Source organism: Protopterus annectens, chromosome 10.part0 (genome assembly GCF_019279795.1).
Source record: "Protopterus annectens isolate FY-2018-M chromosome 10.part0, PAN1.0, whole genome shotgun sequence".
Lineage (NCBI taxonomy): Eukaryota > Metazoa > Chordata > Ceratodontiformes > Protopteridae > Protopterus > Protopterus annectens.
Genome location: NC_056744.1, coordinates 1,083,268,340 through 1,083,291,161, shown reverse-complemented (window position 1 = coordinate 1,083,291,161; position 22,822 = coordinate 1,083,268,340). Strand labels below are relative to the sequence as shown.

Sequence of the window (22,822 nt, the reverse complement as noted above, 5' to 3'; positions counted from 1 at the left end):
CAAGGAAAGTTTACGCAGATAAATGGAGGAGATTTTCATTTTGGAGTACAGCAAAGGACTTTGATGTTTCTAAACCTAATTTAAGTGTGGCGCTTCAATACCTTGCTGAGTTATTGGACAAAGGTTTGTCCTTCTCCTCTATAAAGGTTCATGCTGCAGCAATCTCTGCTCACTATGACTGTGATCCACCATTATTTTCTCAGCCTTTGTTTAAGCAATTCCTTAGAGGGGCAAAGAATATAAGACCCCCACGTAGAGCTCCTACTCCTGCTTGGGATCTCAATTTTGTGTTGGAGAAACTCACTCTACAACCTTTTGAGCCTGCAGCATCGGCAGAGTTGAAATATTTATCTTGGAAGACTGCTTTTTTGTTGGCCATTACCTCTGCGAGAAGGGTTTCTGAATTACAGGCCCTTATGGCAGTTGAGCCTTTCTTAATTTTCCACAAGGATAGGGTGTCTTTGCGCACTAACCCTTCTTTTATGCCTAAAGTGGTTTCTAGTGTGGCTTTAAACCAAACTATTCATTTGCCTACTTTTTATGCAAACCCCCAAAATAAAGGGGAACAGATTTTGCACACTTTGGATATTCACAGACAGCTGCGATATTATTTGAGCAGAACTAAAGGGTTCAGGCAGTCTCAGCAGTTGTTTGTTTCTTTTGCTTTGGGTTCTCAGGGCAAACCCGTTTCAAAACAAACTATTTCTAAGTGGATTGGTTTTTGTATTGCTTTCTGTTATTCCCATCATGGTAAGGAGATTCCAGCTGGGATTAGGCCTCATTCCACTAGGGCTACTGCCACTTCTACAGCTTTTTAAGGGGTGGCTACTAAAGATATTTTGGAAGCAGCTACTTGGAGTTCAGTGCATACTTTCTCTAAGCATTACCACCTTCCACTTTACTCTAAATCTAGGGCTGGATTTGCAACTGCAATTTTACAAGGCATGTTGGCAGCTCCTAATGCTTTATAGTTTTGCCATCCTCCCTTACCTCTGCTTTGGTATTCTACCCATATGTAAGGACTGCAGCAATGTGAGATGAAGAACATAGTACAGTTTTGTACCTACCATAAATGTAGATGTTCGAAGATCCACATTGCTGCAGTCCAATTTACCCTCCCTCCTTCCCTTTGTTGTTGAAGGTGGTGGTGTGGTTTGTGTTGTACATATTGTAAATATGGTTAGTGCACGGGTGGTTGGTTGGGTTTTGCTGGTTTTTGGCTTTGGCCTGTCTTGTTAGGGCCTTCTGACATCTGGGGCAAGAAAAGACTGAGGAAATGACGTCGGTCATGCGCTTTTGTACCCTGACGTCCTGATGTCAGTTTTAAGCGCCTTGACCGACGTCAGCCTAATACTTTGGTATTCGGGCCGACCGAGGACAGCGGACTACCCATATGTAAGGACTGCAGCAATGTGGATCTTCGAACATCTACATTTATGATAGGTACAAAACTGTACTTTTTGATTACTAAAGTTATAAATGCTTGATTACTCTGAAGTGTCAATCTGAGCTTGTCTACAGTGTGTGGTTTTTAGGATTCTCTGACAGCAGCTTTGCTGCTCGCAAGTAGTAGGTTTTCCTGTGGTCTAGTCTTACTCTATTCAAGCATAATCTGGACAAAATGGATGAGAATCTGCAGTTTCACCCCTGGTTTAGCACCGTTGTCCCTTATGGATGGGGATAACATATAGATGTCTGTGCTCTGTGCTTTTGAACTTAAAATGCAAGGACTCTGGGTTATTTGTACTTGCTATAGGCTGCTTGGGAATGCATAACCAGAGTTCAAAAGATCCTTGTGGATCAGTAGCCTAGTACGTACTGATAGGGTCAAAAGTGATAACCAGATTCCCCCCTTTCTGGATTAACTCAAGACTGGGGTTGTTTGGTAAACCCCCAACCTATATGTACTTCAGTTTACAGCTTGGAGTATAAATTTTAAGATCTTTTATTAACCTTTTCTTCTTTTTTTTTTTTTTTTTTTCTGAGCACTTGTAGCTGGTATTAAAGGAGGGCAAAATACCTGTCACGTAGAAAATCGGATATTTGGTAAATGGAGAAGATTTTTTAGTTTGTGCCATATTAAGAAACATGACCTTTTAAAGCCTGGCAGCCTCTGATTCTAGATTATTTGTGTGATTATTATCTGGCTCATCTTAATCTATCAAGTTTCATCTTTTGGCCATTTGTACTTGTCTACCCTCAGATCCACCCCCACATTACACCTGTTCTTAACGGGTCTATATCATATGAGTGAATCGCACAAATGCGAACGCTCATATCGAATGTACCGGACCTCAAAGTACTTTTTTTGAGATCGCTGTACAGTGAAGAATGGGATAATTTGCCCTTTCCTGACTGTAGTGCGATCTCTGAGTTGGAATATATATTTAGCGGGGGGGGGTGTGTGGAGGGAGCAGCCCTGGTACGTTCGATATTATGAGCATTCACAATTTTCCTCCTGTGAGAGGGAACTTGGGGAGGCTTCCCTGTTTTAGTCAGAATGTTGTGACCATCCTTGAGAAAGCTGCTGCTGCCATTAATAACATTGCTGTCCCAGTTTTTCCTGCCAAAAAAGCCCAGAACTAAATATATTTACTCCTCCTCAAATTCCCTTTGAATGGCAGTAGTTTACCTGGTCTGGCTCGGGGTTTAATTTAGGCTATTGATCCCTCTCATAAGTTTCTTTCTGATAAAAGAACAAGAGCTCTTCCTGAAGAGAGGAGAGTTTCTGAATCAGGATAGGAAGTTGAAGGGGCAGATAGAGGTTTTCCTCATCATTTTTTTTCTGATTCAGTCTCTAAGGAGAGCTTAGTTTCTGATTATGTCTGTTGGGGTTTATCTTTCTCGGCGAATATTTCCAAAAAAAATTTGCCAGTGTTTTCAGTGGAGAACACCGAGGTTTCTTAGTCCCTCAGAAAATGCTATGAGCTGTTAAAGAAGGAATTTATAGAACCCTCACCCATTCTCCCATTTCTGTCAACTCTAGAGGATGTGCATCACTGCCTGCAACCCTGTTGCTGCTAAAAAGGCAGATGGAATGCATAAATGTCCTCAGTTTTTCAGTTGTACTCTCTCTCTTTCCAAACCTGATGCAGCTATAGCTTTAGTTAATCCTACCACTGCTATACATTTGGTTAATTTCAGTTCTGTAATTTCTGACTTGGGTGGAAGATTATTGGAAATTACAGGGGGAATAGTGCATGTGTTTGCAGCTTTTGATTTTGTTAGATTCCTATGTTAGTTTATTCTGACTAATTGTGAAAGTTTGAGGAATGGTCTGTCTGCAGTTTCTTCTTTTGCAGAAAAATCTGTTTTAAATTCAGATGTTCTGTAGTCCTGTCTCGCCTTCATTCTTACGTATGGGTTTGGAGCCGATCCTTGGCTCCGACTCTGCCGATTACAAAGCTCGAAGTTTCTCAGTTGGTTCGTGGCAAGGTAGGTATCCTATAGTGCACTAGTAAGTATCCCCAGATATCGTTTGCTGCGTCTACGAGTTCAGAAGTGCTCTCTTTCTTGGCCATAGCTAAGTTGGATTTTTATTCATTATTATTGGTCTTTAGTGATATTTTTTTTATAATAGTATTAGCTTATCTCATATAGCTTAGTTGTTACTATAGATAGATAATAGTAGTGTTATTTTCAAATTTTGCAAGTTGTTATTGAAGTCTTGTTGGCCGTTGCATCCACAGGTCCGTTTTTACCTGTGAGTGGTATCCCTTTCTTAGTGTGCTAGTTTTTTACTATTTTCATATCGTAGCACAAGTCCTTTTTTGGAAAGGACCATTTTTTTAATATTGTTTTTTCTCACTAGGATAGTGTTATATAATTGTTAGTTGTGTGCAGTGGTTTTTCTTACTAATTCTTATTAGCTAGTAGTTAGCGTGTTGTATTTTGCGAAATTTGCAGCAAATTTTTGGTCGTAGCTTTTTGTTTACAGCTAGGTCCATTTAAGTTAGAGGACCTAGCTCTTTATTAACCTTCTCTAGTGTTGTTTCCTCAGCAGGGCTAGGCCCATTTAAGTTAGAGGACCTTGTTCTCTTCACTTTTCTTCCCTCGTGTTGTGTTATTGAAAACATGTTTAAGGAGTCTAAGGATCATAAACCTTCGGGTTTTAAGAAGTGTCTCAAATGCTCTCAAAAAATATCAATAACTGATGGACATAGTAATTGTGTTTACTGTCTCTGTGCCATACATCTTCAGGAAACATGTTCCTTCTGTCACTCCTTCAGTTCATGAGTCCTCCAGGAAAGGAAGAACAAATTGATCCTGAAAGGTCTCCTTAAGCCTTCTTTTGAGGAGGATTTAGCCAGCTCATCATCCTCACATTCTAGATCTCCTTTCTCTAAAAAAAGAGGTCAAGTCAGCCAAGAGACCTTCTTCCACACCGACTGTTTTATCTGGGCCTCCTCAAAAAATATCAGAATTGGACAAATTTCTACCTCTTCGGCTCCACTGCCCTCAGATACGGTTGAGGTTATCGATATCGACACTCCAGTGTCAGCCCCCAGTTTTTCGGAGCCAACTACTGAACATTTACCTCGGAGGCAGTCTAGAGAATTGCTGCCGGTCTCCCCAACTCTCAGATCTCCCATTTTGCAGAGATCTAGGTCACCTACCTTATCTTCCAGATCCACAGAGTCTTTCCGAAGAGGATGTAGAGCGAGTAGTCCTTAGACTCTTGAAGTCGTTGCGTTATCCCATTTGTTGGCTCCGACCCAATCGGATCCGGAGCCATCTAAGACCATACTTCCTGTTCTGTTACTCCTTCAAGCAACATTGGTCCTCCGGAGCCAGAGCTATCGGTGCCACTTGTTGTGGAACCTTCAGTTCCAGCACCTCTCGTATCTGTCTCGGAGCCGAGTTCCACTCCGACACCTTCGGCACAGTCCTTGGTGTTTAGGAGCTGAAGCTCACCAGTCGTCCCCGACAGGGACGCTTGGACCCGGACCTTTTCATTTCCGAGCCTGCCTCTCTGCATGTCGGCTAGGTTGAGGTCTGATCCTACATCTATCTCGCAACTGATCGCTTTGGAACTTAGGGCTACTTCAGCTTTCTTGGAGCCAGGAGTGTGCTTGGAACCAGAGAAATCTGCTTTCGAGATGATGAGCGTGCTTTCTAGGTCTTCAGCTCCGCACAAGGGTACCGATGCTTTCTTGGCAGCAGAGACCCGCAGCCTCAGGAGCCCGCACTGGGTGGCCCCCAGTCTGCAGAGACCTCCCCAGAATACCCTTATGAGGAGCCTCCTCGGAAGAGAACTTGCAAGAGGAAGCAGGTAGACTCCCCTGATGAGTCCATCACCTCTGACACTGGCCTTGAGGAGTCAGAAGAGTCCCCTAGGTCATCCTCTGATGATATCTCCTTTGTAGATATCCTAGAGATCGTGAAACAGAGAGGCGGCTGGCCCACTGTCACCCCTTCTGATGAGGAGTCCGTGTACTTGAAGGCTTTCGGGTCTCAACCTTCAGCCTCTTGGGTGTCTCTACCTTTCGATGAGCTCTTGGACCTAGTTAGTCGAAAGGTGTGGTAAACTCCTGATGCCGTAGAAACAGTCTCCAGATGACCCAACAAATTTCTTTCAGCCCCCAAAGAGAGAGAGTTTTTGACTAAAGGTGTGCCTGTAGATGCCATGGTGGTGGCAGCAGCCACAAAGAAAGAACTAGCGGAGACTTCATCTGTCCATCCACCAAACAAGGAGTCTCAAACGATGGAGAGATGCGGGAAGCATATCTTCTCTTCAGTGGTGTTTACATTCAGATCGCTGAGTTACTTCACCCATTTTACTAGGCTTCAAAGAGATCTCCTAAAGGAGCTAGGAGATACTCTCCAAGGTGCATTAGCTGACGGAGTCCCTGAGAAGGTTACTGCTCAGCTGTCCACATTAAACTCCATTGTTAACTCCTCCAGGAGGCTGATATCTTATCTTATGCAGCAGATTAAGCGAGTAGGGCAGCGGTTTGAGGAGTTTCCTTTAGGGGACACTCCTGGATGCATTTATGCAACTTTGCGGAGCCCTTCAAATCGACTTTTACCAATGCCCCCTTTGATGGTTCCTCTCTGTTTGGGCCAAGGGTAAAAAAAATACACTCACCAGTTGCGAGCAGTAAGGGAAAACTCTCTGCTGTGGGAGTGCGTTTTTCCGTCCCTTCTAGACCATACCCTAAGGGTCAGAGAGGCGGGAAAATGTGGTTCAAGAAATCTCAGAGATTTTTCCCAGACGCACAGGGTGATTCCTCCTTCAGAGGAGGAGGTAGTAATGGTAGTCGTCACCCTAGAGGCAGGGGGGTCCCCGCAAAACCAGGGTGGCCGCGATTCTTTTCGTGGACATCCCTATCAGCGCTACAGAAGGGGGGCCTGACTGCGCTTCTCTGGAGCCAGTCGGGGGTCGCTTATCTTTGTATCCAGAAGCCTGGCATGACATCACCCAAGGCAAGTGGGTACAAAGAATAATTACCAGAGGATACTCCATACCCTTCTCTTTTCCACCCCATACCACCAAAAAAATCCCAAATGCTCCACCCAATCACAGGGATCAAGCAACCATAAAAGTTCAAATGTTGCTTCAAAAGAGTCATCCAAACCATCCTTGCAGACCAGATAGGATTCGGAACTTACTCCAAATTCTTTAGTGCCAAAATGAACAGGGGACTGGAGGCCCATTTTGGACCTCAGCAAATTAAACGAATCAGTGAAGTCCAAGTTCCGAATGGTAACACTGCAGTTTATACTCCATCTTTTAGGGAAAGACAATTGGGATGTGCTCCATAGACCTCCAAGGTGCGTACTACCACATAAAAATGGACAGAGCATTGAGGAGTCGTGTATGCTTCCAGCTGGGAGCCAGTCTTTACCAATTGCGTGCTCTGCCCTCTGGTCTCACTACAGCCCCCAGGGTGTTCAAATGCATGGTGGTTAGTGACAGCTCACTTGAGACGTCTTGGATTCAAAGTGTTTCCGTACCTGGATGACTGGTTCCTGACTGCCACCACCAGGCACCTACTTCTACAAGCCAGGGATTCAACCATCCAGCTCTGCACTCAGTTAAGAATTACGATAAACTGGGAAAAGTCTGCCTTGTCACCCTCTCAATATGTGACTTTTATAGGCACAGAAATATACACAGTCGCCATAATAGCTCATCTTCCTGCAGACAATACAAAATCTAAGACAACAGATATACAGTCTTCTTCCTCAACAAAGAGTCAAAGCCAAGACAGTGCTGAAGCTTCTAGGGACCATGGCCTCTACTATAACTCTAGTTTCACTAGTCAGACTACATATGAGAATCCTTCAGTGGCTACTTTTTTCCCAGTGGTCCCTTCAACTGCCTCTGTCACATCCTATTCTGATAATGGAATCTTGCAAAAAGGACCTTCGTTGGTGGATTCAGCCCGACCAACTAACGATAGGAACACCCTTCATTCCTTGCCAACCCGTTGCTACTGTGACTACGGATGCCACCCAGATAGGGTGGGAGGGGCATTATCTAGGCAGGACTGTCCAAGGCACATGGCAAGATCATGAGGCTGACTTGCGTATCAGTACCTTAGAGATGAGAGTGGTGCTACTAGCGTTGCAAGCACTTCACGACTTTTTTTCCTCTAGGGACGATAGCAATCCAATCAGACAATGTGTCAGTGGTATGGTATATAAACAAACAAGGAGGAACCAGATCCTACCCCCTATGCCGAAAGGCTCTTCGTGTTTGGCAGTGGGCGATATCTTCCCAACGCTTTCTAGTTGCAACGCATATCCCGGGGACAACCAATGTGATAGCTGACAAGCTCAGCAGGGCAATCTTGATGCCTCACGAGTCGTATCTGAATCAGAAAGTTGCGGAACAGATTTTCCGCAAATGGGGACAGCCTTGCTGCAATCTGTTTGCCAGTCCACTCAACGCCAAATGCAGCAGCTACTTCTCCCTTACCCCCCCCCCCCCGGGGGGAGACACAGAGAGAGACGCACTTGTTCACAATTGGCCCTTGGGACTTCTTTATGCATTCCCTCCCTTTCCACTGATATTGAAGGTGATCCAGAGAGCAAAGACCTTGGGAAGCAGAATGATTCTTATCACTCCTTACTGACCTCATCAGATTTGGTTCCCTTTTCTCGGGCCTCACCTTCTGGACAATCCATGGACTCTGGTCCCATACCAGACCTTCTGACAGTCGTCAGGCACCTTCCACCCTTGCCTCCACACCCTCAACTTGACACTCCACTTCCATCCCTAGTCAGGTTTCATGATTTCTCACCTGCAGTTACTCATATCCTCACGTCTTCCCGCAAACCTTTTACGAGAAAATTATACGCTAGCAAATGGAAAAGATTTTCTATCTGGGCAAAAGAAAAAAACGTAGATCCTTACACAGCCTCCATTCCCTTGGTGTTAGAATTCCTAACCAAACTTTTTCATCAGGGATCAGCTGCTGCTACAATCAAAGTTCAATTGGCAGCCATCTCCAATTTTCATTTGGGACAACATGAGCCTAATCTTATGGCCCACAGATTGTGTTAACTCTTTCCTAAAAGGCACTACCTTGCTAAGACCTCCTTATCAGGAACCTGTATCTCCTTGGGATTTAAATTTCGTTCTGTCCAAACTTACTTTCCCGCCTTTTGAACCCGCACATTCTTGTGAATTGCAGTTCCTTTCATGGAAGATCATTTTTCTAGTAGCTCTCTCATCCGCCAGAAGTGTGTCAGAGTTACAAGCACGGTCAGTCAAGCCTCCCTACTTGATTTTTCATAGAGACTTCATACCAATCCTCCTTCATCCCCAAGGTTTGCTCTGTCTAATTTGAATCAAACTATCGAACTGCCAGTCTTCTTTATCAGTGCAGAGTACAAGTTTCATCAACTGGATGTTCGCAGACAGTTAAGGTTCTATCTACATAGAACCAAGGAGCTTAGAAGATCAGACCAATTGTTCGTATCTTTTTCTGAGACAAGAAAAGGTATGCCAGTCTCTAAGATAACCTTATCAAATTGGATTTCAAACTGTATTTCGTTTATTTACTCTTCCAATGGCAAGGAACTCCTGTTTAAAATTAAGGCTCATTCTACCAGATCCGTATCCACATCTGCTGCTTTTCAATCCAGAGTCCCAATTGACAGTATATGTGCAGCAGCAACTTGGGCTACCCCTCATACCTTTATTACTCATTACAGATTGGATTTGGCATCAAGGGGTAGAGCCTCCTTTGGTTCCATGGTTCTTGGGAGTATATTCCCGTGAGCCACCCGAGAAAAGGGTGCTAGGGATGCTGTCCCATATATAAGAATGAAGGCGAGATAGGACTACAGAACATAAAGAAGTTAAGTACTCACCATAACGTTCCATGTTTGTAGTCCATCTTGCCCTTCATTCTTACAAACCCACCTACCCCCGTACATGTATCCTTTGGAGGATCTGGAGACAAGATAGTATTTATCTTCTGTAGAGTGGAGACCTTTCATCTTTGATTTTCCTTGTGGAAATACCTTTTATCACTTTTTTAGACAGCAGCAAAAAGTATCTGGGGATTCTTACTAGTGCACTATGGGATACCTACCTTGCCCAAGAGCCAACTGGGAGACTTTGAGGTTTGTAATTGTCCGAGTCGGAGCAGAGGATCTGCTCCGAACCCATATGTAAAAATGAAGGGCGAGATGGACTACAAACATGGAACGTTATTGTGAGTACATAACTTCTTTTTTCTTCCATTGTACAAGTCACTAGTCATTGTTTACAGTGTTTATATGACTCAGTTGATGCTTCCTCAAGGAGGTTTGCGAGGCTATGTTCTAAGACCCTCCCAGACAATGTGAAAAAATGAGATTTTAAATTCCTTGGATAGAGATGGTTTCTGCTTCCACTGTTGTAGAGGTTATCAAAATGTGCGAAAGGGGTAAGCTGATACAGAAGCCCTTAGTCTCCAAATTTTCTAAGGTATTCTCTAACCCCTCATCCAATTTTTGGTAAAAACAAAATGAACAGTCTCAACACAATGCTGCTAAACATGTTTAAGAAGAAATGCAAGAGGATTCTAAAAATAATAAAATAAATCTCTAAAACCAAAGACAATCCAGCAAGTCAGAATGACTGTTTAAAGGGACCTTGACCCGACCCCCCCCCCCCACACACACACACACACACACACATCACCCTGACGGCACATTTTCCTGTCCATAAAGTCTGAATCTCAATTTTCCCTTTAGCAGTCGATAGTCTGACAAATCTGCTCTCAAGATCATTTATCAGGGATACAGATGAGAGTGGGAAGAAATCCACCATTTCAGGGGGTAATTCCTCATCTGTAAGACCATATGCTTTTTTTCCTGTCTAATTCAACACAAGCAGTCACAAGGAGTGATATAACCAGTTCTTCCTTACAGTTTAGAAAAGGTTTTTATTCAAGCATGTAAAATGCTTGGAGACCCACTCTGGATCTTTATTTCCTAAACCTGTTTGACAGTACCCAAACCCAAAATATCAGTTCACAACCTGTTACTACTACTTCCTCATTCAAGTTTCTGGTAGTAGTAGATTTACAAGATGCTTATCCCATTCTTTCTCATACAGACTTCAGGTGTTTCTTTAAGGTTTTGTGTGTCTGGATCACATTAGCAATTCTCTGACTTACCTTTTGTAAACACTCATGGTGCAATGGATTGTCCAAAGTGTGTAGCTCCAGTTATAGGTCATTGCAGGCTACAGGATATCCACATTTTTCCATATTTAGATGACTTGCTTAGTTTTGCAGAGACTTTTTCAGTGTCAGGAATCTCACTTGGGTGAGAGATCTCTTAAACAAGCTGGGAATCCAAGTGAACATTCAAAAATTTTTCTCAACTCCTCCTTCACACAGGATTGTTTTGCTGGGGTGTCACTTGGACATTTCAGAGTTTTCCAGTCGTACACCAGTCACTGTGAGGGAATACCTCAGGAGTTTGGGTCTCATGGCATCTGTGATTCTAATGATGCCTCTGGCAAGACTACATGTAAAATACATACAATGGTATCTGAAGTCTCTGGTCCCAGAACCAGCATCCTTTCTTTTCAAATCCCATTGCTGGGGTTTGTCAAAGCTCTGACTCACCTTCTCCCTCCCTGTTGCAAAGCAGTCAGCCTCGACAGATGCTTTGGACTTTGCTTGGTGAGCAATTTCAGGAGAAATAATAGTGCAAGGTGTGTGGGACATTGACAAATGCAAACACATAAATATGAGATGCTTGCCCTGATAAAGCCACTGCGCACTCCCTGAATTATCTTTGGGCCCAGGGACCTCTTCAAGTTGTTACAGACAATACCTCAGTCATGTGGTACATTAAGCAAGGGTCAACCAGGTCGCACCCCCCTTTGCAGATTAGCCATGTTAATTTGGGATTTATCTTCACAGTACAGTCTCACTCTGCTGGCATCCTACATCCCAGCAGAGAAAAACCTTGTGGCAGACAAGCTGAACAGTACAAGGGCAGACCCTGGCAACTGGTTACTAGAACAGGGGGGCCTTCCAAGATTTGATCCATCTGGAGGGAGTTCATCAACTAGATCTTTTTGCCTCCTATGTGAACAATTAGCTGGCAAGATTCTGCTCCAGGATTCCTTGCAAGACGGCCTGGGAGACTTGTTGCCTTTTCCTCATACTGGAATGTTCCTGTATGCTTTTCTGCCCTTTCCACTGATGTCCAGGGTAATTCTGAAGATTCAGAAGAAATCCCCCAAGATCATTGTTGTGGCTTCCTTCTGGTCCAGGCAACAGTGGCTCTGCCTTTTTTTGGAAATGACCTGGGGCAATTACCACAAGCCTCATAGAATGGATCTTCTGACAGATCTTTTGATCCATTGGCAGCAACAATGGGTCTCATGGGGGGATCCCCAACATTTTTGTGAACCTTGGGGATCCCAAGTATGGCAGGTATTCTGGGCTTCTCCATACTAAGGTATTTGTGGGGTTTAATAGAAGATGTTATGGCTGAGGTGAGAGCTGGTAGAAATTCTAAATTCGCCTCCATTTTGGGAAGTGACACTTTGGAACGTGATAAGTTGGAAGGGCACATGGGGCAGATTAGTTTGATAGCCAACAAGGATAATGCTAACAATGAAAATCCAAGCCGTTTAGATTTAGATAAGAAAGGAACCTTTGGGGGTAATTATGTTATGTTTTACAATCAGAACACACCAAGGGTTAGAACATCATTGCACAACAATGGGACAGGTTTGGTTGTTATTTTGAACTGGAGGTACTATTTAAGAACCCATTAAAATTTACCTACAAAAAAGGAAAAAACCTTGAGGAGTTATTGGAGAAAGGCCACAAGTTGTATGGAAGAAAACCAGGAACATACAAGTGTGGACGTTGTGCCCAATGCTCTTACATCCTGAAGCAGGATTCAGTATACATAATGGAGAGGGACTATCTGGTCAAAAGTAGTAATGTTTCCAATTGTAATAGTGAAGGTTTGATTTATTCAGCCCTATGCAAAGAATGTGGTGCGTTCTACATTGGAAAAACTACACGTAAATTGAAAAGAAGAATTTACGAACATCTGAATGCCATCAGAACACGACGGCAATAATGCCATCTATAAATATACACTTGCATGTCCAAAGGCCAAATGGGGCTTTTTTGTAATAGAGATGGTACACCAAGATGTTGGGGTGGGTCCCTGGGAGACCAGAATAGAGGTTAGAGAAGTATTTTGGCAGTTACTACTGGAAGCAAATAGGCCTCTTGGTTTGAACGAGCACATCTCTATTGCCCCCATCTTGAAAATGAGGGCAGCTAAATTATAAGGAGTCCCATTATATTTTGGGAACACTTATCTGTTTACATGATACACTGCACACTTTATACATACTATTTTACATTTCTGCTACATACATTTTTCAGGTCCCTTGAATATACTTTCTTTATATATGCTCACAAATACCTTTGTACTTAAACATTTAATGCATACATATAAGTGTATGTATGTATGTGTATGTATATATATATATATATATATATATATATATATATATATATATGTGTGTGTGTGTGTATGTGTGTGTTATGTTGAGGTAGGGCTCATTTATCTTTTATTTAACACTGAGATTTTAAGCTGGTCACCACAATAATTATGTGTTTTACATTTTTTCAGGCTTCTTTCATTTTACTTTTTTCAATCTACTTTTAAACTTTTATTCATTTAATTTTACCTAATGTTGTACACAAGTATACATGTTTTTTAAAATGTTTTTAAAACAGATTTGTTAGTTGTGAATTTGCTCATTTGTTTATTTGCATTTCTATTGACATGCTTGCAAAGAGACCTGTAAAGGTTAGAGAAAGTGGAGTATTTGCATAAATCTGCGTGTTTCCAATTGTCAATTTATCATACTATTAAACAATTAAAGTGACTTGTGGGGGATATAAAGGATGCTACAGCTAGCTTTTTCTTTTCTTTGTTCCATCTGAAGAAGTCTTGTGGACGAAAACGCCTTGTGAATATTTGCGTTTATGTACTAAATAAACTGGTGGTGCTTCCACTTCGGATTGTGATTCGTGCTTTGGGTTTGACTATCTGTACTTGGTACCTTTGTGTGCTGCATTCCTTTTAGAAAATGCTACCACATAAACTTTTTTTCATTGTAACAGGTCTTCTTGAGAACCCCTTATTTCAAGCCATGCTTTGCCTTTTCATTCTGAGTTTTAAAAATCTACATTTCCTGTGCTGTTACTGTTACTCTTGGGGCGGTCTTGTCCTCCTTGTTTAGTTACTATTGCAGCCCTTTCACATGGGTTCAGCTATAAATCTATGAAAGATGGAATATATTGTCCTCCTCCATTTCTCTTAAGGTTACCTTGTCTGCATTGTTTTTGGTAGTACTGTTGTTCTTCGTGTTTCACTGTTGCAGACATTACATTAGGGCTGTCTGCTTGCAGGTAGCCGTCAGTCGGCCTGATTAACAAAGTCTTGGTTCTGATTCGGTTGCTGTCCCTTCTTCCATGATGTCAGGTCTTCAGGGGTATAAAACATGCAGCCAACTCCATTGCATCAGTCTTTCTTGCCGTGCGGTGCCCGAAGCAGAAGCAGTTCGCAAGTGCCGGTCGGCCGACTCCTGAAATTTTCATTTTCGAGTTTCAGAACCGATGTTTTCAACTAAAACGAAGTACCCCATTGGCGAAACTTTTTCTTGCTCCTTACCGATTTCAGTAAAAGTTAATAATTGCATTACTTGTGGAAAGCAAATACTTCATAAAGATTTTCATTCATACTGTATTCCTTGCCTAGGCCCTGACCACGACGTACCTTGCTGTCGGTTTTGTGCTTTATTTAATCAGCGCACTATCCTTCATCATTATATTTTCACCTCTAAATATTTCGGTTCTCTGTTTAATTGTCCAGGTACCGTTGGTGATATAGTGGTTAGCATAGCTGCCTTCCAAGCAGTTGACCCAGGTTCATTTCCTGCCAATGCAGAAAGTCTGTACATTTAAGCACTATTCTGCCTTGTTAGCACAGTAGGTAGTGCGTCAGTCTCATAATCTAAAGGTCTTGAGTTCAGTCCTCACACAGGCCAGCCTGGGACCTTAACTTTGTCTTGGAGAAACTCACTCTACCTCCTTTCAAGCCAGCTGCTACATCAGGCTTAAAATTTCTTTCTTGGAAAACAGCTTTCCTTTTAGCAATCACTTCAGCTAGAAGGGTATCTGAATTACAGGCCCTTATGGCAGTGGAGCCTTTCATGATCTTTCATGCGGACAGGGTGTCCCTCAGAACCTATCCATCCTTCATGCCCAAGGTGGTATCCAGTGTGGCTCCTTAATCAGTCCATTCATTTGCCAGCCTTCTTTCCCAATCCACAGAATAAAGGGGAACGGATACTGCATTCCTTAGATGCGCACAGACAACTTAAATTCTACTTGGACAGGACTAAACCTCAAAGGCAATCTGAACAACTGCTGGCGGCATTTGCTGCAGGGGCAGAGGGGAAGTCTATTTCAAAGCAAACTATTTCTAAATGGATAAGCCATTGCATTCATTTCTGCTATAAGCACCATGGAAAACCTATCCCCCAGGGGATCAGACCTCACTCCACCAGGGCTGCATCTATCTATACAGCCTTTCTTAGAGGCGTCACTACCAGGGACATCCTAGAAGTTGTGCTACCTGGAGTTCTGTACATACTTTCACCAAGCATTATCATTTGCCAATTTTCTCTAAATCCAGAGCTGGCTTTGCCACTGCAGTCTTGTAGGGCCTTATAGCTGGCCCTAATGCTATCTAAATTCCTCCTCCCAACCATAGCTTTGGGAATCTACCCAAATGTAATGACTGCAACAGTGAAACACGAACATAGTACAGTTGTGTACACTTACCATAAATATAGATGTTCGAGTGTATTCACTGTTGCAGTCCTGGTTACCCTCCCTCCAGCCCCCTAAGTTCTTTTGGCTATACCTCTAATTTCCTTTACTATGCTTAAAAGCCTTTTTGGTGCATTTGCTTTTTTGTTGGAGGTATATCTTTGTGCTTTTGTTTAATTGCTTCCCATTAGGGGGCCACCTGACATCTGGGGCAAGAAAAACTGATGTAATGGCCTCAGCTGCATGTTTTATACCCCTGACGACCTGACGTCATGGAAGAAGGGACAGCAACCAACGCAGGACCCAAGACTTTGTTAATCAAGCCGACTGAGGGCTACCTGCAAGCAGATAACCCAAATGTAATGACTGCAACAGTGAATACACTCTAACATCTACATTTATGGTAAGTGTACACAACTGTACTTTTCTATGTTTGATAAAACTATTATTGGTAGATGATTTAGATATTACTTTAATTTAATCCCTTAAACCTAGTTGCAGCAGTTACAAATAATATTTTTTGAATGGAAAAATGTGCTAAAATAGTGTGGCCCTTAGTTATTTTTTTTTTATTCCACAGATGATGCAGAGTTACTGTTGCAGTAAAGAAGCTGTTGACCCTGCAAGACTTCTCCTTATGAGAGCCCATATCACCTGTACGGAAAACGTGGACAAACTGAATTTTGATTTTCATTGGGCTGCAATTACTGTAGCAACTGCTTTAACTGCCATTCCTTTGAAGCAAATTCCTATCATTCCTACAGCTCTAGCAAGGAATCTGAGCAGTTCTTTAAGCATAACACATGTTCAAGGAGCCTGCAAATTTGGGTATGTTTTAGAATTTGTATGCTGGCATTAAGCCTACTGAGTAATATTCATTTTTTTAACATAAGTTTGCATGTGTATTGATCCTGAGGAATGTTCTTTGTACATTAATGCATTTATTTTGTAATACATTCTTTATCCTGTTTATTGTCATACTGGAGGTAGACTCTTCCAACAAGCATCAGATATAAGGGAGTAATAAACCAGTTGGCCATTTGAAAGACATAGTTAGTTACCCACTTGCACTGTGGTAAGCCATACTTGCGGGCTGTTGTAGAGGATCATCAGTTCAGTTTTTGGTATGCCTTTTAGAAAGTGGGGATGCACCAGGTGCCATCTTAATACTGCTTAAGATACCTGAAGTAAGGGTAATTTTGCCAAAAAGGAGAACTTGTTTTAAGGAGGTAATTGCAAGAGATGAAAACTGCAGGGCTTATATGCCAGTAGTTTCTAGGATTTCTTATCTGAACTCGACTAAATAGACTAATCTAGCTTGTGTTGAAGTGCACTTAACGTGCTTCACATTGTACATTTTTGTTTTAACTTTCCTCTTCCTTAATTTTGCATTTTTTTTTTTTTTTAAAACACATTTACTGAATTAGCACTTAAGACATAGGCAAGCATGCATTTATATAAATCAGATTCAGAATCACATGTATTGGCCAAGTATGCACTCATACAAAGAATGTCACTCTGGTTTCACCGACTCTCCAAGTATGAGTTGTATAAACAATAAAGACAAACAACATGCATACAACTATTAAGAACAAGACAAAAAAGTAAATGTACATATGTATACAAGGTGCAAAGTGCAACTCATTGCAAGAAATACTGAACTAAACTCTGAAAGAAACCAGAATTAACAATATGTAAACAATGCTGCAGAATCCTTAGAGACTTTGGGGAAAAAGAATAGCTCAGCCTAATAAGCAGAGATAACCGTTTATAAACTTGATGGCCTGTGGAAAAAAATGACGTTCTTCGTGTTTCACTGTTGCAATCATCACATTTGAGTTTTCTGCTTGCAGTAGCCCTCAGTCGGCCTGATTATCAATGTCTTGGGTCCTCCTTCATTTGCTGTCTCATCTTCCATGACGTCAGGTAGTCAGGGGTATAAAGCATGCAGCCGATGCCATTACATCATTCTTTCGTGCCGTGCGGTGCCCGAAGCAGAAGCAGTTTGCAAGTGCCGGTCGGCCGACTCCTGAAATTTTCGTTTTAGAGCTTCAGATCTGAAGTCTTCAACTAAGCTAAGTACCCCGTTAGGGATCCTTTTTCTTGCTCTAAACCGATGTCAGTAAAAGTTATCAATTGTAGTTTTTGTGGAAAGCAAATACCTCATAAAGATTTTCATTCCTACTGTATTCCTTGCCTAGACCCTGACCACGACGTACCTTGCTGTCAGTTTTGTGCCTTATTTTAAGCAACAAACTATTCGTCGTCCGTATATTTACGCTTCTAAATATTTTGGTACTCTGTTCAATTACCCATATATGGCTTCGGTAAACCACCCGACCACTGACATTCCATAAAAACGCAAAGATAAAGACAGAGACAGGCCGCCTAGGTACAAAGCTGCCTACGACGCTTCTCCTAAGCTAGTCGCCAGTTCGCCGGTACTCTGGTGCTTTCGCAGCCCCTGATACCCGCTACTTCACATTCGCAGGCCTCTACTGAGCCCCATTCGTAGTCCGGTATGCCGCGAGATGCTTCAACTGAGGAACCTGCGGATGTCTCTACCTTGGTTGGGTCCGGAGTCGCTGTGCAGGCACTGGCTTCTGAAGGTGTATTCAGGCCTACTGACTTGCATATTAAACCGACTCCATCTTCTTCAAGGCCTAAAACTCGATCCATGCCTAGAAAGCCGACGCCCAGACCGCATGGTCAGGCCTCTATGCCTAAAAAACAAATAAGAATGACTGAAGACTTTATTACTTTAATCAGGGGAAGCCAACCTTCCCCCCACTAAGAGACCTAGGACTGAATTTGCTTATGATTCTTCTGATCAGGATTCTGAAATTTCCATTGATGACCAGGATTTACCCTTATCTACCTATGAGGATTCTTCTCTTTTGGTGAAACCTTGCATACTCTTAGGGAGCATTTCCGCTGGGAAAGCCAGGATTACTCCTATTCTAAACAGAGGCTTAGGGATTTCTTACTCCTGCCCCCAACACAGGCCTTTAGCTATCCCCCCTGTACTGAACATTGTTGATGCCTTTTCGGAATCTAGCTTGGCCCCCTGACTCCTTACCTCCTGCTTCCAGAAAAACAGATAGATATTACAGGGTTCCTGACTCTCACAAGCTCCTCTTTAAAAATCCTACTGCGGATCCTGAGACTATTTCACAGGGACCCAAGGGCATTGAGGCCACCACTGCCGAAAATTGTACCCCCTCTGATAGAGATTCCGGGGTGCTGGATAGATGGGGTAAGAAGGTATACAGTTCTGCAACCTTGGCCATTAGGGCCTTAAACTGCCATTTTCATATGTTAAAGTATCAGCAGCATATTACTGGATTGCTTAAACAGAAAATTATGTTGATTCCGGACTGTGCTGAAAATAAGGATTTATAGGATTTAATGCATTCTGCTGAACAAGTTGGAAAACATACTTTTCAATGTGGTTTTGATTCACTAGGGTCTGTACTTAGAAGGCATGCTTGGCTTAAGGAGCAATCTTTGCCAGATCATGTTAAAGGTAAATTACTGGATGCTCCCTTAAATCAAGACAGCCTGTTTGGCAACAAAGCAGTAGTAGTACTTAAAAAGATGGAGGAAAAAGGCTAAATCTATGCAAACTGTTAAAGATTTCCTGTAAGTACAGCCTTCCAGATTTAGTAGGCATTGGCCCTCTAAGAATTGGTCCTTTCCTGCCTCTTCAAGGTCTTCTCAGTCCAAACCCAGAACCAGCAGAACACCCAGGCTTCAGTCCCAAGGTACTCACAGGCCTAAGCAGTGGGGGGCTGCTACTTCCAAAGCATGGAGTAGTAAGAGTCTCCCCCCCCCCCCCCCCATGGTAAACTGTCTCAATGACTTAACTTTAAACCTTCCAAGCCCTGCTCAACTGACTGTTCCTTTAAGGGGAAAGATTGCTCTGCAACCAAAAAACTGGGAACTCATTACCCAGGCCAAATGGGTTTTAAATATAGTTTCCGAAGGATACAGATTCCACTTCCACACTTTACCAACCACAAACGGTTGGCCAGATCTACCCCCAAATCACTGGGCAGTGGCTCAAAAAGCAAGTTCTCTCACTCTTAAGTATAAGGGCTATTCAAACTGTCCCCAGAAGAGGAAAGAGGACAAGGTTTCTACTCAGGACTTTTCCTGGTGCCCATAAAAGACAACTCCTGGATCTCTCTCTATCCTAAACACTTTTTGGTGATCCCAAAATTCACGATGCTAACTCTTCACCAATTGCTTCCTATGCTAGCCAAGAATGCCTCGTTGGCAACACTGGACCTAAAGGAAGCCTACCTGCACATCCCAATCGGGGAATCTTACAGAAGATACCTACACTTTAAAGCAGGCTACATGCACTATCAGTTCTCTGCACTGCCCTTTGGCTTATGTACTGCACCCAGGGTATTCACAAAGGGCCTAGCTCCAGTCATTGCATTTTGCAGGCAAATAAGTTTTCAAATACACTCGTACCTGTGTGATTGTCTAATTCAGGCAGAAAGCCAGGACATACTTTTGAGTCATCTGGCTTTTGTACAAAAGGTGCTAACTTCTCTGGGGTACACCATAAACTAAAATAAATCGCATCTTGTACCCTGCCAACAAATTGTACTCCTGGGAGCAAGCTTGAACACAACTTCCCAGATGGCTTTCCCCACACCAGAGAAAACAAGTTCATTTGACAGCTTACTTCCAACTAATGGCCACAAAGACCCTGCTTATCTGCAAGACAAATACTGCAAGCCTTGGGGTTCATGGCCTCCTGCGTTCTCCTAATTCCATATGCAAGACTGCATATGAGGAAGCTACAATGGTATCTAAAAAGCCTATGTTGTCAACATTCTCAGGATCTAGAAGCAATGATTCCTTTAATACATTTCCTACAATTAGAGTTCCTTTGGTGGCAGAGGCCTGCCACCAAAACAAGGGACTGCTGCTCACTGTACCCCCTACCGCCCAAACCCTAACAGACGCTTCAGACTATGCATGGGGGGGCTCACTTGGCAGGTAAGTGCATTCAGGATAAATGGAACTCAAGTCAAATGCACCTGCATATCAATCAAAAAGAAATGTTAGCTGTACAGAATGCTCTGACAGCCTTCAAGGACCACATTCTTCCAGGACAATTAATGGTAAAGACGGACAACACCACTTTTAAATGGTACATAAACGAGCAAGTGGAAACCCACTCATACCCTCTCTGCAGACTAGCCATGGCTCTGTGGAACACAGCCTTGCGCTGCCAAGTGTACCTATAGGCTCACTTCCTGCCAGGAAAGCTAAATACACTGGCAGACAAACTAAGCAGAAATCTTATGGACCCACACGAGTGGAAACTGGAACCAAAGACATTCAACATACTGATAAACAAATGGGGGAGCCCAGATATAGACTCGTTTGTCTCCCCCAGAACTACCAATTGGACAAATTTTGCCCAAGGACTCCCCACAAACAAGCTTGGAAAGTGGATGTCCTGTCCTTCACCTGGAAAAATCTATCAGTTTATGCCTTTCCTCCTCTGCCTTTCCTCTCCAAGGTACTACTAAAGATCAAACAGGAAAAACCAAGGACGATACTGATTGCACACTGCTGGCACCATGGCACCTGCCTCAGACCCCTACCCTTCTGTCCCAGCAGGAGGGCCAGATTCTGCACCCTTAGCTTCAAACCCTGAACCTGGCAGCCTGGCTAATTACCTGATCTCTCTGTTACCATCCCTCAGTAAACAAGTGTTGGATGTCATTCTGGAGGCAAGGAGGCCTAGTACTAGAAAATCTTATGCTGAAAAATGGAAAAGATTCTGTTCTTGGAACCAAACTCAGGGGATGGACACAGCAGCGACCAATTTACCTCAGATTCTTCAATACTTAACTGAGATGCTTCACAAGGGCCTTTCATTTTCCTCCATCAAAATTAGTGCCTCTGCCATTTCAGCTCATTACAGCACAGAACCACCCCTCTTCTCTCAACCACTGCTCAAGCGGTTCCTCAGAGGGGCCAAAAACTTAAGACCACCCAGGAGAGCCCCAACTCCAGCCTGGGACCTTAACTTTGTATTGGAAAAACTCACTCTACCGCCTTTTGAGCCAGCTGCAAGTGCAGAGTTGAAATTTCTTTCTTGGAAAACAGCCTTCCTTTTAGCCATCACTACAGCAAGAAGGGTGTCTGAATTACAGGCTCTTATGGCAGTGGAGCCTTTCATCATCTTTCATGCGGACATGGTGTCCCTCAGGACCAGTTCCTCTTTCATGCCCAAGGTAGTACCCAGTGTGGCTCTTAATCATTCATTTGCCAACCTTCTTTGCTAATCCACAGAACAAATGGGAACATATACTGCAACTCTTTAGATGTGCACAGACAACTTAGATTTTACTTGGACAGGACTAAACCTCTCAGGAAATCTGAACAGCTGCTGGTGGCATTTGCTGCAGGGGCAGTTGGGAATACCATTTCAAAGCAAACTATTTCTAAATGGATAGGCCATTGCATCCATTTCTGCTATAAGCACCATGGAAAACATATCCCACTGGAGATAAGACCGCATTCAACCATGGCTGCATCTACCTCTACAGCCTTTCTCAGGAGTGTCCCTACCAGGGACATCCTAGAAGCTGCTACCTGGAGTTCTGTACATACTTTCACCAAGCATTACCATTTGCCAATTTTCTCTAAATCCAGAGCTGGCTTTGCCATTGCAGTCTTGCAGGGCCTTATAGCTGGTCCTAATGCTATCTAATTTCCTCATCCCATTCTTAGCTTTGGGAATCTACCCAAATATGATGACTGCAACAGTGAAACACGAAGAACATAGTACAGTTGTGTACACTTACCATAAATGTAGATGTTCGAGTGTATTCACTGTTGTAGTCCTAGTTACCCTCCCTCCAGCCCCCCGACTTCTGTTGGCTATACCTCTATGCTTGCTTACTATGTTTATAGCTTTTTGGTGTATTTGCTTTTTTGTTGGAGGTGTAACCTTGTATATATAATTGCTCCCCATTATGGGGGCACTTGACATCTGGGGCAAGAAAAACTGATGTAATGGCGTCAGCTGCATGCTTTATACTCCTGACTACCTGACGTCATGGAAGATGAGACGGCAACCAACGCAGGACCCAAGACTTTGATAATCAGGCCGACTGAGGGCTGCTGCAAGCAGATAACCCAAATGTGATGACTGCAACAGTGAATACACTTGAACATCTACATTTATGGTAAGTGTACACAATTGTACTATATTCAACATGTTGAGAAACAAATGGGGGTAGCCCAGAGATAGACCTCTTTGCCATCCCCCAGAACTACCAATTGGGCATATTCTGCACAAGGACCCCCACAAACAAGTTTGGAAAGTAAAGTGGATGCCTTGTCTTTCGCCTGGAAAAACCTATCAGTTTATGTCTTTCCCCCTCTGCCTCTCCTCTCCAAGGTACTACTAAAGATCAAACAGGAGAAACCAAGGACAGTACTGATTGCACCAGACT

General features: G+C 43.0%; 1 protein-coding gene across 1 annotated transcript in view; it reads left to right on the top strand.

Moving 5' to 3' along the window:
* STIL (STIL centriolar assembly protein) overlaps positions 1-22,822 on the top strand; it is a 1,728,658-nt gene that overhangs the window by 286,914 nt on the left and 1,418,922 nt on the right. The window contains exon 6 of the mRNA XM_044085829.1: positions 15,910-16,157. Coding sequence (XP_043941764.1) covers positions 15,910-16,157 — 248 coding nt within the window. The remainder of the gene's footprint in view (positions 1-15,909; positions 16,158-22,822) is intronic.